The sequence below is a fragment of the Geotrypetes seraphini genome, chromosome 1 (genome assembly GCF_902459505.1).
Source record: "Geotrypetes seraphini chromosome 1, aGeoSer1.1, whole genome shotgun sequence".
Lineage (NCBI taxonomy): Eukaryota > Metazoa > Chordata > Amphibia > Gymnophiona > Dermophiidae > Geotrypetes > Geotrypetes seraphini.
In genome coordinates this window covers 262122838-262146126 of record NC_047084.1, presented here as the reverse complement: position 1 = coordinate 262146126, position 23289 = coordinate 262122838, and the positions used below count along the sequence as shown (strand labels likewise).

The window sequence follows — 23289 nt, the reverse complement described above, 5'->3', positions numbered from 1 at the left end:
AGCCTAACACATACCAACCGAGTACCCCCGCCCAAGCTCTGTTCCTGACCCCACCTCCATAATAATAGTACTAATTGTAACGCAATTTCTTCCATCCATTTTTTATATACACAAAATATAATCTTATTAATACATAATGATAACCACAAAATTAAAAAAAACACAAAGCGCACTGTGCGCACAGAAAATGTTAATTATAATATATATTCGTTTTTTTTTTCCAAAGAGGTCAAGGCAGATAAAATATGCAATCAGTAACAACTATAGAGAAATAGACAAATATAGGGCAAAATGTAGACAGCAGATATAAATTCACAAAACTGTACTCTTTATGCTTAGATAAGTGATGTTTTGATCACTAAATTGAAAATAAAATTATTTTTCCTACCTTTGTTGTCTGGTGATTTCATGAGTCTCCTGCACGCTTCCTCTGCTCTGGACCCCATTCCCTTCCCCAACCACTAGCTCTCTCTCTCTCTGTCCCTCCATGAGTCCAACTTTTCTTCCTCTCTCCTCCACCCCTATTGGCAACAAGTCTCCCTCTCTCTCTCACTGTCCATCTATCTTGAGAGTGCCAAGGATTCCTCCCCCCTATACTGCCACATTCAACATTTCTCTCTCTATCATCCCCTGGATCATGTGCATTTTTCACCAATGCCCACCAACCCCATGGCCATTTCTCCTTCTAATACCCCTCTCCAGCACAATGCCACATTTCTCCCTCCATCACTATGTCCAATATTCCTCCCCCTTGCATCCCTTTTAATATGCCCTCTCCACCAGCATATCCAACATTTCTCCCTCTCATCCTTCTATTCCCCATGCATCTCTACCTCACTCCTCTCTCTCTATGCCCAATTTTCCTTTCTTCCTTTCCCCATGTGAACCATCTCTCACTCAAACACTTATGCTCATCAAGTTTCCCTTTCTATTCCCTCCCTCCTATGTCCCAAGTTAGTGCCTCCATGTTCATGCCCCTTCCCTTCCTTCTGTGTCAAGTTTGTGCCCCCTCCCCCCTGAAGCTGACCCGTCCACAGAAGCCCCCACTGAAGCTGCCACTGGAGGGGATCCCTCCCTGACTGCCTGCCTTCTGCACCACTCCCCACCCCTGAAGCTGACCCTGTCACCTCGCTGGAGCAGACACGCTCCATCCCCACCCTGCAGCAACTCCGTGCAGGGATGGTCCAGGGTGCGTGCAGTGACTCGCATGCTGCACGTGGCTGGCTCACAAGCCTTCCACTCGACGTGAATTCTGACGTTGGAAAGAAGGTTCTGGGCCACTCAGGCAGTGATTGGCTGGCCCACAACCTTCTCTCCGACATCAGAATTGACGTCGGGGAAGGCTTGGGGACCGGCTGCGTACATGTGTGAGTCGCTGCACGCGCCCTGGCCCGTCCCTGCGCAGAATTGCTGCTTGGAGGGGGGAATGGAGCGTGTCAGCTCTGGTGAGGTGGCGGTGTCGGCTTCGGGGGTGGTGCAATGGGCAGGGAGACATGGAGGGGATTCCCAGTGGTGGCGGTTTCAGCGGGGTGGGGGTGGGGGGTAGGCAGGAAGGGATCCCCAGCGGGGCCAGGCGCATACCCCCAAGGGTACACAAACCGTGCATTGAGAAACACTGCTCTAGGCCTCAGTGTTAACTGTAAGATGTCTCTGCAGACCTTAGCTATTAATATGGAAATTATCATGTGCCATGTTATCTGCTGGCTGCTAATGCAGTTTAGAAAAGAGGGTGTTTCTGTTATATTAAAAAAAAAAAAAAAGTGTGTATGTATAATGTTCAATTACATTTATAGCCCAGCTTATCAAAAGTTTTTATATAAAAATCTTCTTAGCTTTCTTGTAAGAGAAACCATTTTTAGAATGGAATGGTGATACAAGTGAAATTCGTATGTAGAAAGGCATTGCAGCACAGCAGAAAGCAAACCATACTAGATGTAGATAGATTACCTTTTGTATTGGAGGCAACAGTCTTCTGGGTCAGTATTTTAATTTTTTTTTGATGGATGAGAAAAGTAAGGGTAAGAACCAAACAGTTATATTGAACTTTTATTTGTGTTCAAATTTTGCTTCAGGTCTTTGACACTTACCTGAATGTAGCATCTAGAAAAGTATGATTATTTAGACCTTTCTCATTTTCTTAATGTTAAGCTCAGTAAACAAGAAGTAAGAAACGTCAGCTTTTCTTTAATCCATTTTCTTGATTTATTTTAGGATCTCATCAACTGAAGATGAAAAAGCGTCAGATTGCTTGAAACCCCCTTCTGTTCAGCAATTTAAATGGAAATGTATCGACAGGGTGATACCGTAAAATGTGGTTTTGGCATGCAGAACGGCCTTCGAATAAGAACTGTGGAAGTTGCCAGAGGAAGGACAGGGTATGGATTTACCCTTTCTGGGCAAGCCCCTTGTGTTCTTAGCAGTGTTATGAAGGGAAGCCCTGCAGATTATGTTGGACTTAAAGCTGGAGATCAGATATTTGCAGTTAATGAAATTAATGTGAAAAAAGCTACACATGAAGATGTGGTGAAACTCATTGGAAAATGTTCTGGTGTCCTGAATATGGTCATTGCAGAAGGAATTGGTCACTTGGATGCATGTTCCAGTGATGATGAAGTTGGTTTTTATGAAGGAAAAACCTGTTTGAAGCCTAAGCTGGACTCCAAAGTTCTAGGTATAAACAGAGCAGAGAGGGTTGTTGAAGAGATGCAGTCTGGTGGAATTTTTAATATGATTTTTGAAAATCCTACTGCTTATGTGGACAATTCTGAGAATTGTGTACCAAAACAAACATCTGTTTCAGAATCTGCTTCTAATTTTGAAATCAGGCAGGACTGTATGAAGAGTAACCCAGATTTACTTTCAAGAGATGAAATAACCAAAGTTTTAAATGATGACTCTGTTTTCAGTAATGGATTGGAAGTTCCACAAAATTTTGAGTTAGATGCAAGCATTCTAAACATAGGCATGATAGTAGGTTATCTAGGCTCAATTGAGCTTCCCTCTACAAGCTCCAACCTTGAATATGACAGTCTACAGGCTATTCGTGGCTGCATGAGACGACTGCGAGCGGAACAGAAAATACATTCGTTGGTGATGATGAAGATCATGCATGACTGTATTCAACTCTGTACAGACAAAGCTGGTGTAGTAGCAGTGTATCCAGCTGAAAAACTGGCATTCAGTGCTGTATGTCCAGATGACAGAAGATTTTTTGGGCTTGTTACCATGCAGACCAGTGATGATTCCAGCTTGGCACAGGAAGATGAAGGTGCTTTGAGGACATCTTGTCACGTGTTTATGGTGGATCCAGAGCTATTTCATCATAAGATTCATCAAGGCATTGCCAGACGTTTTAGATTTGAATGTACAGCGGATCCAGACACCAATGGCTGTCTAGAGTTTCCACCATCCTCTTTACCTGTTCTTCAGTTTGTTTCTGTTCTGTATAGAGATATGGGGGAGCTGATTGAAGGAATGCGAGCAAGAGCTTTCCTAGATGGAGATGCTGATGTCCAGCAGAACAACAGCACAAGTAGTAACAGTGATAGTGGCATTGGTAATTTCAACCAAGAAGAAAAAAGTAATAGAGTTTTAGTGGTTGATTTGGGAAGCAATCCAAGTAAGCATATCCCTATTTGTACATGGGAAAATCCAATAGGAAGAGGACAGAGTCAGCCTGTTCCACATTGGAATGGTTATTGTAACAGTCAAGAAGGAAACTTTCCATTAGAAGCACAAGCTGATAAATCACAAAATTTGAAGAAACATTTTGGTCCTTCTGCTTGTATTGAAGTTCCTTTGGTTTCTACACGGGGTGCAGTGGTACCATCAAAGACAGCAAATGCACGGGGGGTTAGTAGTAGCTCTAACCAAAGATGGCTACCTGTTCATGTCCTACAGGATTGGCAGCATGGCAATAACAGTGATCAAGAATCTTATGCAGATTCTACAGATGGTTGGTCAAGTGTGAACTGTGGTACTCTTCCTCCTCCAATGAGTAAGATTCCTGCTGACAGATACAGAGTTGAGGGTGGTTACAGTCAACCTCTCTTATCTAAGCATAAAGAGGAGTGGAATAAGAAAGTGTTCGGAATGCAGAATATGTTTCGAGCCTCACATAATGGTAGAAGGACAAAAGAAAATAAAAAGGTGAGAATATGTACAGCTTTTGTTTCTTTAAACGAATTGCATAATTAAAACTATAATAATTGATCTCCGAAAACTGATAGGTCAAACTATGATTTGGTCCATTCTTTATAGGCCTGAATGTTTTGATTATTCTCTTTTCTGGGCTTAACATAAGCTAGAGCTATGCAATTCCAGTCCTTGAGGTTCACTGGCAGGCCGGTTTTTCAGGATATCCACAATGAATATGCATGAGAAAGATTTGCATGCACTGACTTCGTAGTATTCAGAACTGTCTCATGCATATTCATTGTGAATATCCTGAAAAACCGGCCTGCCAGTGAACCTCAAGGACTGGAACCTAGTATCCCTGACATACACCATGTTTCTAAAGCTGGCAATATTATCTATGCTACCACTTCACAGAATTAGCCTATTCAGCATCTTTTGACAGTATAGGTATTCTCCGAGGACAAGTAGGCCATATCATTCTCACATGTGGGTGATGCCATCCACGAAGCCCCGGTACTGTTGCTTGTAAAAATGTAGTATTTAAGATCTTAGGACAGCGTCCCACTGTGCCTTTCCGCTGGACTTGTGAGCGTGGGACTGGCAGTCAATGTTCATCTGCAGTGAGGGGAGAGAAGTTTTTCTTAGTTGCTTCTCGCAGCCTCTTTCAGATTTTATATTTTTTGATGTGGTGCCTTCCATTAAGGGATTTTTTTCATTAATTTTGCCTTTGGGTAATTTTTCTCCTTAGTATTTTTCCAAACTTTTCCTTTATTTTTACAGCTCACAGGTCCCTGATGCCTGATCATCGATCAGAAACTTCCCCTATCTTTTTCATTCAGTGAATGCCCCTTTTCCCCCATGGAGGCATTTGATTTAGCCTTGGCTGTTTTTCTTCTCATGTCATTTATTTATTTCATTTTCTATCCCATTTTCCCCCAAAGAGCTCAGAACATGTTAAACATACATAATAAACACTTAACAGGTTACAATTTGCTATAACTACAGTCCAGATTATGATACCAGTTATTATCCTAACTTGATACATACAGGGGGGGGGGGGGGTCTAATACTGATTTACATACTATACCTGTACAGTTTATAGGTCGCAATTTGCCATAGTTATCCTACAGTGCAAGTATTTTCAATATAAGTTGTTATTCCCAGTGACTTTAAGGGCTCCTTTTACTAAGCTGCGGTAGTGTTTTTAACGCGCTAACCCCTGCGCTACGCGGAAAATACTAATACCAGCTCTGTGGAGGCGTTAGCGTCTAGCGTGCTAAAACCGCTTGCGCAGCTTAGTAAAAGGAACCCTAAGTGTTGTACTTGGTGCAATCGGACCTTCTCTGCTTCTGATACCCATTCCTGGTCTAGTCAGTGTTTGGGACCAGAACGTTATCATTTGAACTGTCTTCTTTGCTTGTGTGTGCAGAAAAGAACAGAGAAATCCAGAGAGGCTTGGAAACAAAAAATATTTGGAGCCAGGTCCAAGTTGCTGATCTCAGTATCTGCTTCGGTACTGGCATTGGGATCATCGCAGAGACCTATATCTGATTGGGAGTTGCTTTGCATCAAGTGGGTTGTCATCTGCCTTGGCACCAGCAACTAAGCAGGACCATCAGGACCAGTCAGCATTGGACCTGACACTGAGTAGTCTCCATCTGTTGGTCCCAGATCTGCCCAAAAAGATCAACACTATGTATCAGATCCAGAATACACCAGGATTTGTTAGGTCCCAACTACCTCATCATTCCTTGGTGGTGGAATCTTCACTTAAATGAACCAGAAGTTCTAGAGATTTTGCTTCAGCGCCCCAAGGCAAAGAAACCAGAACTCTGACTTTGTTTGCATGGAAGATGTATCTGGCCTGTATGCTCATTTACTGTATACAATCATACCAGCATCTACTTGCTGTTCTTGGTTCACAGTATGCATGACTTGGCAGATACTCTCCCATCGTAGCAAGCCATATCTCTTCACCAATTGACCAGAAAGCAGAAGGCTTTAAAAAGATTCTGGCCAGGGGCGCTTATAAGTTTAAGTTTCAAGTTTATTTAAGAATTTGATTTGATCGCACTATCGTAATCCATTGCGATTTACAAATAATAATAAAATCAGGGTAAGAAAAGAAAAAAAACAACAAAAAAACCACACAATTATTAAAACTATGACACTACAGGACACAAGAGATTACAGTTCATAAACAAATAAAATGAACATAAGGGTTAAAACAATAGGATGGGAAATAGTTACCCACTTAACTTTCATTTAGAGGATTTTAGTCCACTATAGGGTGTTTGAGTGTTATAGAATTCAAGCAGCTCAGTAGAAAGCGTCCTTAAAGAGCCAGCTTTTCAAGAGACCTTTGAACTTAGTAAGTGATTTTTCTTCCCTAATATAAATTGGAAGTGAGTTCCAGGTTTGAGATGCCGTAACAGAAGATCATGTCCCTTAGAATCTTAGTGAGGGGACTGAGAGGAGAGATTTCTCCTCAGATCTTAAAGATACTGTCGGAACGTAAGGGATTAGAAGTCTTTCTAAAAATGCAGGAGCTTTATTCATTAACGTTTTGTGTATAAGTAATGCTATTTTGTATGTAATTCTGTAGTTTACGGGTAACCAGTGTGCTTACATTTGATGTGGCATCCAGGATCTTTGCCCAAAATATAACGATGCACCCCCTAAGTTTCTTTCTAAGGTGGTATCAGAGTTCCATCTGAACCAGTCAATTATCCTTCCAACACTTTTTCCCAAACCTCATGCCCATCCTGGCGAAAGCACACTGCATATTTTGAACTGCAAGCTAGCATTGGCCTTTTACATTGAGTGGACTAGGCCCTATAGACAAATTACTCAACTTCAAGTTTCAAGTTTCAAGTTTCAAGTTTCAAGTTTCAAGTTTATTTAGTTTTTGATGAATCGCCTATTACAGATTCTAGGCGATGTACATATTACAATTTAAATAGAAGAAACTTACAAAAATAATTCAAATTCAAATTTACAAATTTAAAAAAAACAATCACATGAGGTTAAGGAATGGGGGTAAAAGTTACAATAATTGGGTAAGTTAAAAAAAAAGGAAAGAACAATGGGAAGGGTATAATAAGACCAGAGCACCATGTAAGAAAAAAAAAAAAAAAAAAAAAAATTTTTTCAAAATAATTAAGAAAAATCATAGGCATCTTTAAATAAATAGGTCTTTAAATGTGATTTGAATTTAACAATGTCTGGTTCGGATCGAATATACTGTGGTAAAGTATTCCACCATTGAGGGCCCATTACTGTAAAGATATCCAGTCTTCTGGTCCCAATAATTTTTAATGAGGGTACGGAAAGTAAATTTTGTTCTGATGATCGCAGTGAGCGTTTTGGCTTATAAGGAATTAATAGTTTAGATATGAATTGGGGTTCATTAGATGCTAATGTTTTAAAGATAAGAAACATTATTTTAAACATGATCCTATGACCTATAGGTAACCAGTGTACGTCCTTCAAGAGAGGGGAAACATGGTCAAACTTTTTTGCATTAAAAATTAATTTCACAGCTGTATTCTGGATGATTTGTAGTCTCCTTTTCTCCTTATTGGTAATATTTAAAAATAATGCGTTTGTTTCATTTGACCCCGACAGGATGGGGGTAGGGGAGAATCACCATTGGTAAATGCACACTTTCCAATTGGCTGGCATTTTGGTTTTTCATCATTTATGCCCAGGCTGGACATATTATAGAGAGTCACAATGTCAGAGCCAAAGTTCACAATGTCAGAGCCATGGCGGCATTGGTAGTAGCCCACTTGAGGTTGGCATTCATTGAAGAGATTTGCAAGGCTGCAGTCTACATATTCATACCTCATTATTTCCTTGAGCAAGATACTCAACACGATAGTCAGTTTGGTCAAACAGTTATGCAAAATTTGTTTGTGCTCTAGAATCCAACTCCACCCTTTGGTCCATTTTGTTTAGTTCTAGGCTGCACCCTCCATAACAATGTACATATGTTGTCAGGTTGATTGATCTTATGACTTGCCATTGTAAGCCTCTATTGCCCCAATGTTCTTGTTTTTGGTGAGCCTGGTAGCTAGGGATACCCACATGTGAGAATGATACGGCCTGCTTGTCCTCGGAGAAAACAAAGGTATTTATTTACCTGTAGCAGGTATTCTCCGAAGACAGTAGGCCAATTTTTCTCGCATACACACCCACCTCCCCTTGGAGTTCTATTTCTTTAGCTTTCTATTGCACTGCTGGTTCCACGCTTGTGAGTTTGATGGGAATGCACCCACATATGTGTAGTAGGATGTTTTCTTGAGGTCTTAAAGCAATATTACACTTTTACAAACATTCACACCGGGACTCTGTGGAGTATGTCACCCTCATGTGAGAAAAATTGACCTGCTGTCGTCTGAGAACACCTGCTATAGGTACAGTGAGCCTTCCGAATCCATGGTTTCAGTATCCGCAGATTCGGTTATTCACAATTTTTTTAAATTTTAAATAAAGCTGCATTCTGGACCTTCCCCGCCTCCCTCCCGGCATCCCAGACCTTACCTGGTGGTCTAGCGGGCTTTTGGGGCAGGAGCAATCTTCCTACACTCCTGCCCCATGCAGACCACTCATAGCAAACTGCTGTGGGGAGTTCTCGTCGTAGTCTCGAGAGACTACGGGTACTCAGGGCAGCCATTTGCGATGTGATGCCGGGAGGGAGGTGGGGGTGGGTCAGAGCCGGCCCAAAAGTTATTCGCGAATATTCACCCCTGCCCCTAACCCCCGCGAATACGGAGGGGGAAGTAAGTGCTTTTTGCTGTATTCAGTAGTGGTAGAGAATGACATGGGGACAAATGTTTCTCTGTCTCTGCAGGAACTCATTTTCCTGCCCTGTCCCCACAAGTTATTTTCTTGTCCCTGCCCCATTCCTGCAAGCTCCATCCTCATCTGCCCAAATCTCAAACACTTTAAAATCATAAGTGTTCGAGGCTTTTGCGGTTAAGGCAGAGCTTACAGGAATGGGACAGGGACGACAAAACTCACAGGGACGGAACAGGGAAATTGAGTTCCTGCAGGGACAGGGACAAATTTGTCCCTGTGTCATTCTCTAAGTAATGGTTCTGCAGTCTTTGGAAGGATTTTTAGACCTCTAAATAAGAGATAACTTACCAGACTGCAGTTCTGAATCGGGTCTCAGAATGCCTGCAGTAGTGTTTGGACTAACTAACCACATTGATGATAGTACTGCATATCACAGTTATATCATTCTAAATGACTTTCTGGAATGGCTTTTGAATGGGAACAGTAGAACCATTGTGCTGTATACACTGAGAATTTAAAAACAGTGTTTGAACGCTGGTTGTCATGTTTTATCCATTTGTTTGGAAAGACATTTTTGTGGTCTAAATGTGGTTTTGTGGAGGAAGATATAAAGAAAACAGTGTGTGGTGTGTTTTTTTTGTTTTTTTTTCCTTCAAAGAGATGTGGGAAGGAGGGTCATAGCTGGGAGGCCTAAGGGTGGACTTTGTAGTTTCTTATGTTATCTCTATCTCTCACTATGCATTTTGGTAGCTGAGCCCCCAAAAGGCTGTGCACTCGGGTTCTCCAAGGAGGGGAAGAAATTAGCCTCTTCCATTCTACTGCTTTTTCACTCCAGTATGCATTTTTGGGGGCGAGTCAAGATGTTAAAAGGATATGGTACTCTTATTGCCCAATATGTAAATTAGATATTTAGGGGGTAATATTCAGCTGTCAGTGATCAGTGTTTTTATCCCAGGACAAGCAGGCAGCCTATTCTCACATATGGGTGATGCCATCCATGGAGCCTGGATGCGGACAGCCTCGCAAGCAGACTTGCTTGTAGAAACATAGAAGTTTCAAGTCAGCCGCACCGTGCATGCACGAGTGCCTTGCTGCCCAGCGTAGGGCGAGCCTTCCGCGGAGCCGAGAAGTCCGTCTTTGACTCTCTGCGTTCAACTTTGTTACTTCGTGCCTTCTCTCATCACGGTTTATGTTTCTTTTCTTCGCGAATTGCTGTGTTATTTTCTTTCTTTACAGTTAAAAAAAAGACTTAATTTTTTTCTCCATTTGACTGGCAGGCCATGCCGCTCGGCCGCAGCCTGCGGGCTTCGACTTCGCTGTGGCTATTTTTCCTCCTATGTCCTGGCCAGTAACGGGCTTCAAGAAGTGTAGCCAGTGCCAGCGTGTGATTTCCCTCACGGACCCACACCATTGGTGCCTCAAGTGCCTTGGGCTGGACCATCAACTGAAGTCGTGCGAACGCTGTGCTACTCTTCAACCTCGAGCCCTTAAACATCATCAGATTTTAGTGGAGAAGCTTTTCAGAATGGACTCTTCAGTCACACCCTGAACTTCGAAAGCGGCCTCGGTTCCACCTTCTGCCAAGGGTCCTCCTGCTTCCACGACTCCGACCTCAAGCCTCATTAGATCTTCCTCGATTGGGACATCTCTCAGCTTGAGTACACCTGCTGTATCTTCCCCTGAATCCTCAGGTCAGATAGCTCAGCAGAAAGTTCCAGCAGTGGTCCTCAAGCTTTCCAAGACTACTAAGTCAAAGCACATTTCCACTGCTACTTTGGAGCCTATAGCCGTAGCAAGTGGTCCGGTTTCAGATGCGGATCCATCTTTGCCGGCTTCCTTCCAGACTATGTTAGAGCAGCAATTTGTTCAGTTCCTAACCAAAATGGGACCAAAGTGTCTTCTCTAATCCAGCCTGGGCAATCTGCAGACTCCTGCGAGGTCGAGCCTCTTCCTATGCCTCGAGCTGAACCTTCACACTCTATGCAGGGAGCAGAGTCTTTGCGAGTGTCTGGTCTGGCATCTATGCACTTTAAGCAAGGAGTAGATTCTTTGCCAGTGCCTCGACAGTAATTCTCACACTCCATACAAGGAGTAAAGTATTTGGGAATGATTCGAGATTCCTCCATCAAGCCTCCTGAGCTTCGATCTACAGCTTCTAGCCCTATCCATTCACTGGTAGCAATGCCTGCTTCCATCTCCGGGGCGAAGTCTCCTCGACCTTCGAAACCTGCTTCTAAGCACCACTCTCGTTGTCGATCGAGGCCTTCATCGAGGCATACCTCCAGGCGTCCTTCATCTAAGCCTCGATCCACACCTTCCAGCTCTTCCAGACCACCGACTCCTTGATCGAGGTCTCCGCTTCCAGACCTCGAGGACTCAGTGGCTTCCATTGCCTCGTCCAAGTCTCCTTATTCTTTTGAGGATTATTTCCCCGGTGAGGCTTCATCTTCGACCCAGGCCGCCTCGAGGTCATTGAGTCCCTCTCAAGGCAAGGCATTTTTGGTGGATCAGCTGTCTTTCTCTTCTTTTCTTTACCAGATGACTGATGATCTGGAACTTCAATTAGATGCTGGTTCTAAATACTCTAAGGCAGGGGTGTCCAACCCTTTGGCTTCCCTGGGCCGCATTGGCCGAAAAAAATTTTCTGGGGCCGCACAAACATGCAAATGCTGCAGCAAGACAGAGGAGGGAGCCAGCAAGATGGTAAACACCTGGGGGCAGCAGAGGAAAACGCTGCATAGCCCTCGCCTGGGGCCGCACAAAATAATTCACGGGGCTGCAGGTTGGACACCCCTGCTCTAAGGAGTATCTCGAGATTATGCATCTTCCTCAACCTCCTGCAGAGTCACTTAAGCTTCCTCTTCACAAGCTTTCGTCTCAGACTTTTACATGATGCCTGGAGACTCCTTATACAATTCCTGCTGTTCCAGGCAAATTGGACTCCAGGTATAGAACTCTGCATTGCAAAGGATTTGAGAATTCGCAGCTGTCTCACTAATCCCTGCTTGTGGAGTCCTCCTTAAAGAGATCCCATCCTTCCAGAGTTTATGCTACCGTTCCTCCTGGAAGGGAAGGGAAAACTATGGACAAGTTTGGACGTCGCCTTTACCAAAATGCTATGATGTCCTCCAAAGTCCTGAATTACAATTTTAATTTTGTAACTTATCTCAAGTTCCTCATTGATCTTTTTCCTAAATTTCTCAACTATTTAGATACACAGAAGCACTTCGAATTCCAAGAACTCATCGCTACTCTGTCACAATTCAGATTACATCTTCTCCAGTCTTCTTATGATGCCTTTGAGTTGTCAGCCAGAGCCACTGCTTTCTCCGTAGCAATGCGCCGCCTGGCCTGGCTTTGCACCATTGACATTGACCCTAATATTCAGGACCGCTTGGCTAACATTCCTTGTGCAGACAATGACCTCTTTGATGAATCTATCGAGGCAGCTACAAAGAAATTGAACATGAAAAATCTTTTGCTTCCATTGTCAGACCAAAGCCTAAGCCAGCTTCTGTCAAGCGTTCATGTCCTCCTCCAATTTTCCAGAGGAGTTATGCTCTGAGAGTGGCTCCTTACAATCGTCTGTCTCCCAAGAAGCAGCAGCATCAGAAGCAACAGATGTCAGCATAGCTGTCGCTAGCAATCAGCATTCTTAGTTGGCATTACTTATGTCAGCGAAGGCCTATGGGAAATTATATCAATCTGACTCTGGCATGTGAATGCAGATAGACCCTGAGGGCAGGGAAACTGTTTTAAGTATCCCTGATATGTTTCAAGTAGCCCTGATTGAATCATGACTAGCTAAAAGGTGTTAATGTCTGATTAAGAGGGTGCTTAGGACAATGGGTCCAGGTGCACAGATCAAGAAGATAGGCTGCTTGAATGGGACAAAGAAGCCAGAGACTAATCCCATCTTCCATGCCTGCAAGTATCACACCCTCCTTTATCAATTAAATTAACCATTGTTTCAAACAGTTTACAAATTCTAAACAAAAAGATACCGGGACATACAATAGTTTCTATATTCAGAATAAGATTCCAAGGTATAAAAGCCTCTGCTCTGCAAAACACAAAGCTATCAATCAATCTATCTATCTCTTGGGTCTTGGCTCTCTCTCTCTGGCTTTCCCTGGAACTTCAGGCTTCTATGTCTCTCTTTTCCTCTGAACTCTGTAAGGCAGGGAAACTGCGTTGCTCTCTACTTAATTGTAATGCTTAATTATTGTAATGCTTCAGAATATTGCTTTTCTGTAAGACTATTTCTATAATACTGTATATTCTTTATGCAATCACCTCTGGCTGTGCCTCTTTGATTCTACTTCCTGGTGAGTCTTCTGACAACAGAAATCTCAACCTTCTGCTGCTCCTAAGGCTGCGCAGCCTTTTTGACTGTTTAAAACAGAGCACAACCTCCACCGTTCTGTCTTTGTCCTCTCTTCCCCCCATAGGAGCTCTCTTCCCCCCCATAGGAGGTCGTCTCCATCATTTTTATCACCGATGGAAGACAATTACATCCGACCTCTGGGTGCTGTCAATCATCAGGGAAGGATACTCTCTTCATTTCACTCAGGTTCCACCAGAACTTCCTCCAAGAGAGTATTCTTCCAGTCCATCCCAGACAGCCCTTCTTCTTCAGGAAGCTCAAGCTCTGCTTCATCTCCATGCCATCGAACCAGTTCTTTTGGAACAGGAGAACAGGGGGTTTTACTCCCGTTACTTCCTCGTTCCGAACAAGACGGGCGATCTGCGACCCATTCTGGATCTCAGGGCTCTCAACAAATTTTTAGTCAAAGAAAAATTTTGCATGTTGTTCCTGGCTTCCCTTTATTCCCTTCTAGATCAGAACGACTGGTTATGCTCTCTGCATCTCAAGGAGGCTTATACTCATATTCCCATTCATCCGGCCTCCCGTCAGTATCTTAGATTTCAGGTGGGGAATCTGCACTACCAATACAGAATGCTACCCTTTGGCCTGGCTTCATCTCCCGGAGTGTTCACCAAGTGCCTAGTGGTGGTAGCAGCAGCTCTAAGGAACCATGGTCTTCAGGTATTTCCCTACCTAGATGACTGCCTCATCAAGGATTCCACATCTCAGGGGTTTATTGTAGCGATCCAATGGACTACGTGGTTCCTACAAAGTTTGGGATTCGAAATCAACTTTCCAAAATCCCAACTTCAGCCCTCTCAGAATCTACAGTTCATTGGAGCTGTTCTGGACACTATCCAACTCAGAGCATTCCTTCTGCAACGTAGCTCTCCTTCAATTCTGTCATGCATTGTCTTCTCGTTCTTCAATCTTGAGTCGTCTTCTGCAACCTCACGAATGAACACTCAATTCCTCGCCTCTTCATCACATTTTTTCGCAGTAGGGAACGCCTCAGATAGATCTCTTTGCAGCTCCCCACAACCACAAACTGCCCCAGTTCTGCTCCAGGATATATTCTTCTTATCGCCTCGAGGCAGATGTTTTCCTACTGGAATGGATGAATCTTTTTCTGTATGCATTCCCTTCATTCCCTCTCATTCTCATGACTCTTGTCAAGTTGAAGAACGATCATGCCACCTTGATTCTGATAGCTCCTCGGTGGCCGAGACAACCTTGGTCCTCCCTTCTACTTCAACTCAGCAGCAGGGAGCCATACCTTCTACCAGGTTTTCCATCTCTGCTCACATAGAGTCAAGGATCTCTACTTCATCCCAACCTGCAGTCTCTACACCTTACAGCTTGGTACCTCTCAACTTAACTCCTCTTCAGTTTTCTCAACCTGTAAGAGACATTTTGGAGGCTTCTAGAAAGCCTGCCACTAGACAATGCTACCATCAAAAATGGACTAGATTTTCTACGTGGTGCCTCTCTCATGATAAGGAGCCTCTACATTCCTCCTTATCTTCTGTTCTAGATTATCTTTTGCACTTATCCACCTCTGGCTTCAAGTCTACATCGATTCGAGTCCATCTCAGTGCAATTGCTGCTTTCCATCAGCCTATTGAAGGGAAACTCGTCTCTGCTCACCCGGTGGTTTCCAGATTCATGAAAGGACTTTTCAATGTCAAACTTCCTCTCAAACCGCCTCCAGTGGTTTGGGATCTCAATGTTGTTCTTGCTCAATTGATGAAGCCTCCATTTGAACCAATGTCTACGGCTCATCTCAAGTATCTCACTTGGAAAGTGGTGTTTCTTATTGCCCTCACATCTGCTCGAAGAGTCAGTGAGCTCCAAGCTTTAGTTGCTGATCCACCTTTTAATGTGTCCTTTGTACTCATCCTAAATTCCTACCTAAAGTGGTTTCTGAATTTCATCTCAACCAATCCATTGTTCTTCCAGTGTTTTTTCCAAGGCCTCATTCTCATCCTGGAGAATCAGCTCTTCATACTCTGGACTGTAAGTGTCGAGTCACAGCCCATAAAGTCAGAGCCATGGCAGCTTCAGTAGCTTTCCTCAGATCTACACCTATTGAGAAAATTTGCAAAGCTGCTACCTGGTCCTTGGTTCATACTTTCACCTCTCACTATTGTCTGGATGTTTTCTCCAGACAGGATGGCCATTTTGGCCAGAGAGTATTACAAAATTTATTCTCCTAAGTTGCCAACGCTCCCACCATGCCATTCTGGTTAGCTTGGAGGTCACCTATATGAGAGAATAGGCTGCCTGCTTGTCCTGGGATAAAGCACAGTTACTTACCGTAACAGTTGTTATCCAGGGACAGCAGGCAGCTATTCTCACAATCCACCTCCCCTGGTTGGCTTCTCTGCTAGCTATCTGAACTGAGGAGACTCGCCCTGCGCTGGGCGGGAAGGCACTCGCGCATGCGCTGTGCAGCTGACTCGAAACTTCTATGTTTCTATAAGCAAGTCTGCTTGCGAGGCTGTCCACATCCGGGCTCTGTGGATGACGTCACCCATATGTGAGAATAGCTGCCTGCTGTCCCTGGATAACAACTGTTACGGTAAGTAACTGTGCTTTCTGACTGCTGCTGATAGGTAAACCTAGATATTCAGTGCCAGGCCATACCTGGGCTTCTGCATTGAATATCTGGTTTTGCGGAGCTGGTTAAGTCAGTTATTCAGCACTTAATCAGTTATAGGTTACTGCGTAAAGATAGGACAGCCTTTTATGTGATCCTTTTTATATGGCTAACCTTGCCAGCTAAGTGCTGAATATCGGCTCTTAATTGGCCAAGTGCCGACTCTGCCGCTGGAACATCCCTTAAAGAGCCGGTTTTCAGTTTGGTACTAACTGGTTATTTTCAAAACTGGTAAGTGCCACTGAAAATTAGCATTTGGCTCCAAACAAACAATTTAACCAACCAGAAGCCATTTCTGGCTGGTAAAATTGCTTTGATTTTTGACCTCTCCATTCATGGAAAAATATATGTTTCAGTGTACAAAGTTCAGACAGAAGGAAAAATCTAGCTTAAAAATTATATATCTTATATGTTGTAGAAATCATATGCAGATGGCTACGCTATGTTATATAGTTCAACTACAGGAATTCTTGTGATGGTCTCTGTCAGGCTGTATTTCTACTACGATGATCTATGTATGTATTTGAATCTTCTGCAAGCCTTTCATGTAGGATTATGGCAGTATTGGCTACATGTTATATGGTGTCTTCTCCCCTCAGCAAACAGTTTAGATCAGGGGTGTCCAACCTTTTGGCTTCCCTGGGCTGCATTGGCCGAAAAAAATTTTCTGGGGCTGCACAAATGCGCAAATGCTGCAGCAAAACAGAGGAGGGAGCCGGCAAGATGGTAAACACCATCGCCCTCGACTGGAGCCGCACAAAATACTTCACGGGGCCGCAGTTTGGACACCCCTGATTTAAATAGTTTGTAGATGGGGAAGAGGCAGAGGAGGTAAGAAAAGATGGGTGATAATTTGGAGCAACTGAAGCACTACACTAGAAGATGTAATAGAACAAATTGACAAACTTGAGCTATATATCTCCAGGACTGGATAGTCTTCACCTCAGAGTCCTGAAAGAGCTCAAATATGAAACTGGGAAACTGTTATTAGTTATCTGTAACCTGTTGTTCAAACCAGCCATGATACACAGGCTACTCTCCAATTTTCAGGTAATAACCAATTTTTAAAATGGTTTCTGGGGTGATTCATGAAACACTAGACCTGTGAGCCTGAGGTTGGTGCTGAACAAAATGGTTGATGCTATACCGCAAAAAAAAACAAAATTCCTGATCAAATGTTTGAGCTATATATATATAAAATATAGAAAAAATGGTCTAATGGGGAATGAGTCAAAATGGTTTCAGCAGAGGCAAGCCTTGCTTTACTAATTTATTAGGCTTATTTGTTTGTTTAAACGAGATCCCAACAATTAGTAGGAATTATCATTCGTAGGATGCGACAGTTGGTAAGAAAATTGTCTTCCTACCAGTTGTCGCCTTAACTATTACAGGCAACTCTCTATATCCCCCCTCCCATGGGTTTTTTTTGTACCTCTCCGCATAGGTCTACTCCTTTTCTTCCTCCTCCTTTTTGCCGGCTATAAGGACCCCATAGAAATCCGCAGACAACGGCTGACTTGGAAGTAGAGAGTTGCGTGGGGACAGAAATCCCACCCGTCCCCGCCAAAATCCCACCCGTCCCTGCAAGGAATCCCTTCATCCCCATCTGTCCCTGTGAGGAATCCCCTCCATCCCCACCCATCCCTGTGAGGAATCCCCTCCGTCCTCACCCGTCCCTATAAACTTCAGAAATAGTTATTTCATTTAATTATGCTACTGAATTAAAGGCTCTGGTAGAGACCCATTTACAAATAAGCAAAGACACTTTATTAATTTGGAAATATTAATTGGGAAGAATACATACTTTGTAAACGGGTTTCTACCAGAGCCTCTAATGTAAATATAAAATATAAATACTCAGCTAATGAAAACCCCAAGCTGTCAGCTGAGGACTTCCTTTGCAGTTGATCGGGGGTCCCTTTTGCCAAGCTTGGCAGGCAGCAGTAGCGTCCCTGAGTCACAGATGCTGGCACCTTAGTGGCTCATGGATTTTGCCAGCGACTGCTGTGCTTGGTGGAGGGGAGTTCTGGCTGTCTATAGAGGAGGTCCTCTGCTAGCAGTGCTTGGGGATCCCCACCAGTCACAGCAAGGGTCAGCAAGTACTTCAACACTGTAGAAATAAAAACAGAAATGCATTTCCTTTTCTTTTGAACAACACTGTAGAATAAAAACAGAAATGCATTTCCTTTACTTTTGAACACAATACAAAGACATCTGCTATATACATTTCCCAAAGCTAACATATTTTAGTCAATAAATTCCATTTTTTACCTTTGTTGTCTGGAGACTTATTTTTCCATAAAGTTGGTCCCAGTTTCTTTTTTCCGCTTTCCCATCTTCTGTAAATTCTTCTGTTGCTGTCCATTGGTTCCTCCTACCATGGTCCAGCATTTATCCCTTTTTCATCTTTCACCCCTTCCCACCAGTCCCATGGCCAACCTTTCTCCTTCTATCACCCCTCTCCAGCACCATGCCACATCTCTCCCTCCATTCCCTTCACCACTATGTCCAACATTCCTCCCTCTTTCCCTTTCCACCACAATATTTCTCCCTCTCATCTGTACCTCACTCCCTCCCTATGCCCCAAAATTCTCCTTTCTTCCATTCCCCGTGTACACAACCATCTCTTTCCCTCCATTCCTCTCCCAAGTTCATGCCTTCTGTATCCAAAAACGCATTCCCTCCCCCTCCTCAGCATCTCTTTCTCTCCCTTCCTCTCGCCCAAGTTCATGCCTTCCGTGTCCAAAAACGCATTCCCTCCCCCATCTCAGCATCTCTTTCCCTCCCTTCCTCTTTCCCAAGTTCATGCCTTGAATCCAAAAATGCACTCCCTCCCCCCTTTTGTGTTCCGCATTTGTCTCTCAGCCCTCATCTGCAAGCAAATTACCTTAGCAACTTTCTCAGCCAAATGGAACTCGAGCCGCGAGGCTCGTCTTCTATTTCCTGCCTGCCCTGCCGCAACACACATAGCCAACTGGAAGTCTTCCCCGATGTCAGCGCTGACGTCGGAGGGACGGCTTTGCTTAAGCCCTCCCTCCGATGTCAGCGCTGACATTGGGGAAGACTTCCAGTCAGCTATGTGTGCTGCGGCAGGGCAGGTAGGAAAAAGAAGACGATCCTCGCGGCTTGAGTTGTATCGAACCTCGCAGGATCCCCGTGACCTTAGGAGGCGTCCCCACGGGATCCCCGCGACCCTAGGGGGGCATCCCCACGAGATCCCCATGACCCTAGGGGGTGTCCCAACGGGATCCCTGTGACCCGAAGGGGGAAACCACGGGATCTCCGTGGGTCCCGCGGAATTCCCATCGTCCCTGTTCCCGTGCAGCTCTCTACTTGGAAGTGATTCTTCTTACATCCGAGGCTCCCCCTGCATCGGAGAGGGGTTCCCTCTGATGTGAGATGGAATGCTTCCGGATCAGTCACTTCCTGCGGATTTGTGAACAACTGTAAAGGAAGAGGAAGTCAAGGAGTAGGTGGGCAAGCTGCCACTTAACTGGGTAGGAGCCATTGCTGTCTGAATATGACTCCATGATTTTTTTTTTTAAATACTGATTTTGTACTATATGTTGGATTAGAATTAGAGCAGATGCAATTATTATTTTTACAAGTGTTTTCCTGACGCAATCAGATTAAAGTACCTTATACATTATTAAAATAAATGATTTTGCCTGATATGTGGTGAAGAGCTATCTGAAGTGATGACATGATTTTTCTCCCTACTATTTAGGGTTCAAAGTTTGGACGAGCAAATGGATTATCCCAGGCTCCTCAGCGCACTTCTGTTCGAAGATCATTTGGAAGGTCAAAAAGATTAATCACAACACGTTCACTTGATGAACTTGAGGTAATTTTTATTTTTAATGCTGCCCTTATGAAGGGAAAGGTTTAAATTATGGATTAAAATGCATATGTCAAATGTAATTTTAAAACATTTATCTTGAATGAATTTTAATGAAATAACTGCTAGTAATAGGTGAAAGAGGTTAGGTTTAACATTACACTATCACTTATAGGCATAGTTTGGGATGGGTTTAAGAGGCTGTGCCCCTCTCGAATGTTGCAGGTGCTAATGTTGAATTTGTCTCCTTGCCCCTGGTGCCAATGTGACTTCCTTACCCTTTGCCCTCACCCCCAAAAGTAAACAAATTACTTTAATGTTGGGTTAAATAAAAATAAATTATTGAAACAAAACTGTAATTTAGAAAATAGCCATGATTAAAAATATTAGTAGCATCTAAACAGAAAAATGTTACCCTGTTTGTTTTTTGGGCTTCTTTCAACCACTTAAAGTTTTATTCTGTTTTGTCTCTCTGCCAGAGTGTATAGGCCATTGTATCATCTGCTTTTTGGATAGGGTTCAAGTTTCAAGTCAAGTTTCAAGTTTATTTATTCTTGATGAATCGCCTATATAAATTGCTAGGCGATGTACAATGAAATAACATGTATTAATAAGTGAAACAAGTACAATATTAATAGTGACATAAAAAACAAATTTGTTGGTAGATAAAATATAACATGCTTTACAAACTGATTGTAAACCTAATTTAAAATAATGTGTGGGTAAAACATACATGACATGTGTGGTTAAGTAGGGGAGTAGTTACAGTTTTTGATAGAAGAGAAGAAAAAACATAAAAGGGAAAAACAAAAGGTGGGTAATAATGGCTGTGTTAAAAAAAAATAAAAGAATAATAAAAAAATATTAAACTCAATAATGATTATAAAATTATCAATTTTATTAGTCCTAAGTTCCATACGCATCTTTAAAAAGAAAGGTTTTTAGCGTTTTTTTAAACAATGTTAGGTCTTTTAGTTCTCTAATGTGTTGGGGTAAAAGATTCCAAGAATGAGGGGCAATAATTGAGAACATGTCTTGTCTTCTAGTTCCTATCATTTCCCTTGATGATTTCTGCCTCCTAGCAAAAAAGAAGGGGGAACACTCACAATAAGTAATACACTTATAGAACTAACAAGTGGAGCTCAGAACCATGAGATGGTGTAGAAATCACAAAAAGGGACAAGCCCTCAAATGTGTTTCCATAATGTCTGTCATTGCTCCATCTTGAGTTAGTATGAAAGTATTTCATATGGTTTCAAAACTCATTTAACTACTCAAAAGTCCATTTCAAATAAGTGTAGGAAAAATCTTTTTTTGAAACATTTTGACTTAGCTTAAATGCAAATCAAAACAGGTCTGAAGTTGTCTCACTGCAGCGGGTTTTGACGCATTTCTCCAGAACGGCTTCCTCAAAGAACCCACTCTCGCTGGATAACATTCATCCAGCGAGAGTGGGTTCTCTGAGGAAGCCATTCTGATGAAACATGTCAGAACCCGCTGCAGTACACACATTCACCCACCAGAAAGTATAATTTATTCTATCATGATTCTTCCAATTATTTGTAATCAATTGAATGGCTATACCTGTAAGAATTAAAAATAGACGACTTTTATACTTATCTAAAGTGGGTTTAACATGTAAAATTGTTCCACAAATTATAGCCTCCAGGGAGGGTGGGGGGTTGGATGGTTGGGAGGAATTATTGATAATGATATTTTAGGTAACTTGGTTTCATTTTATATTATTTACTTGGTTCTTATGTTATTACTATATGCAAAATAATGTAATTATTGAAGGATAGTTCTGTTATCTATATAGATATTAGTGTTATGACTGAATGCAATAATATACTGTTCTTTTATTTACATAACACTGTTCTTGTTTAAAAATCAATAAAGAATTATAAAAAAAAAAAAAAATATTTCCCACACTTATTTGAAATGGAATTTTGAGTAGTTAAATGAGTTTTGAACCATATGAAATACCTTCAAACTAACTCAAGATGGAGCAATGATAGACATTATGGAAACACATTTGAGGGCTTGTTCCTGTTTGTGAGCTCTGCTTGTTAATTCTGTAAGTGTATTACTCATTGTGAGTGTTCCCCCTTCTTTTTTGCTGAGTTGATCATACCTTTAGGACACTTTTTGATTAGGATTTTTCATCACCCTGTAGCGTATTAGGGAATTTCTACCTCCCAGCATTTATTCTGCTGCTTCTCATTCAGTCTTTGTCTACAGATATAAACTAGAGGTTCATGTACTACAGCTGAGGATTATATAGAAACTTTTGGCTCATGGCAAGACAAACAGAGCAGATGCTTCAGAACTTCAGACCGTGATTTATAACTAAAGGCTAGAATTCAGATCACTGTCACTTTATTTCTGGGCTGTCTCTATGATGGTGAGACCAAGTAGAATTGGAGGGCTATAGGTAGAGACTGCGTGGAATGTGTATGCTTTGGAAAGAGTGTTCTCCCTTGTAGTAGCTTAAACTTAATTTTTAAAAGAAGAACTTTTACATAGAAACACAGAAACATGATGACAGATAAAGGTCAAATGGCCCATCCAGTCTGCCCATCGACAGCATCCACTATTTCCTCTCCCTAAGAAATCCCACGTCCTTGTCCCACGCTTTCTTGAATTCAGACACAGTTTATATCTGTACTTCCTTAAGTGGGGCAAACAGATGCATCCTGTTTGACAGAGATTATGAAAGACCCCAGAATATCAGAGGGCACAACCAACTGGTAATTGAAGGGTAGGGCATTCAGGGATTTAGGAATGGGTCCAGAAATGATGGTGGATCCCTCTGTTATGGATTGGTTCAGTGAGCACCCTGATCACTTAAAAAACAAACATAAAATGCACACGGTAGCATCCCAGGTTCAACACCACCAGGATAGAGGCAAAGTGTGAGACACTTTTTTAGTCCTTTTACCCTTTTGTAGTTATTACAGATTGTGAAAATTTGGCCACCTGCACAGGAAAGTCTTGCTTTCTCTTTCCCCTGATCCTCTTTGATGTGGCTTTCTGTCTACAAGACTCAGTGAGCAGTATGTCCTCCTGCTCCTGCAGGCGTTGCATCCTTCCCTCTGAAGTTTAAACCATGCAGGACCAGTGGGTCTCCTGAAACTGAGGCCCTGCAGAGTTCTGCCTTCAGAAAAAAGCTAGTTTTCCTACAGTAGTACCTTAAATATCAATCTCTCAGACCTTGGCGGTATTGCTGCATGTAATATAGGTTTCACACACACAGACTGTTAACACCAGATTCGTCATCGGTCTTTTATTTTTCTAAAGTGCTTAGTAGTGCTTTATATTGCTTAAATTAGTTTAACTTAAATAAGTACTCATCTTTTTTTGCAAACGCGGCTAGGGATACATATTCCGACATAGTAATATGTTTTGCCACAGGCTGTTTCAAGGAAATCCCCCTATAAAGCATAAAAATGCATTAATATATATTGAACGCTACAGCGTTTC

The 23289-nt window shown here is 42.5% G+C and overlaps 1 protein-coding gene across 4 annotated transcripts in view; it reads left to right on the top strand.

The window, feature by feature from the left end:
- RGS12 (regulator of G protein signaling 12) overlaps positions 1-23289 on the top strand; it is a 240664-nt gene that overhangs the window by 8827 nt on the left and 208548 nt on the right. For all 4 annotated transcript variants that reach the window (XM_033950323.1, XM_033950342.1, XM_033950313.1 and 1 more), the window contains exons 2-3: positions 2212-4149; positions 19696-19812. In XM_033950323.1, coding sequence (XP_033806214.1) covers positions 2278-4149; positions 19696-19812 — 1989 coding nt within the window. In that variant the 5' untranslated portion in view covers positions 2212-2277. The remainder of the gene's footprint in view (positions 1-2211; positions 4150-19695; positions 19813-23289) is intronic.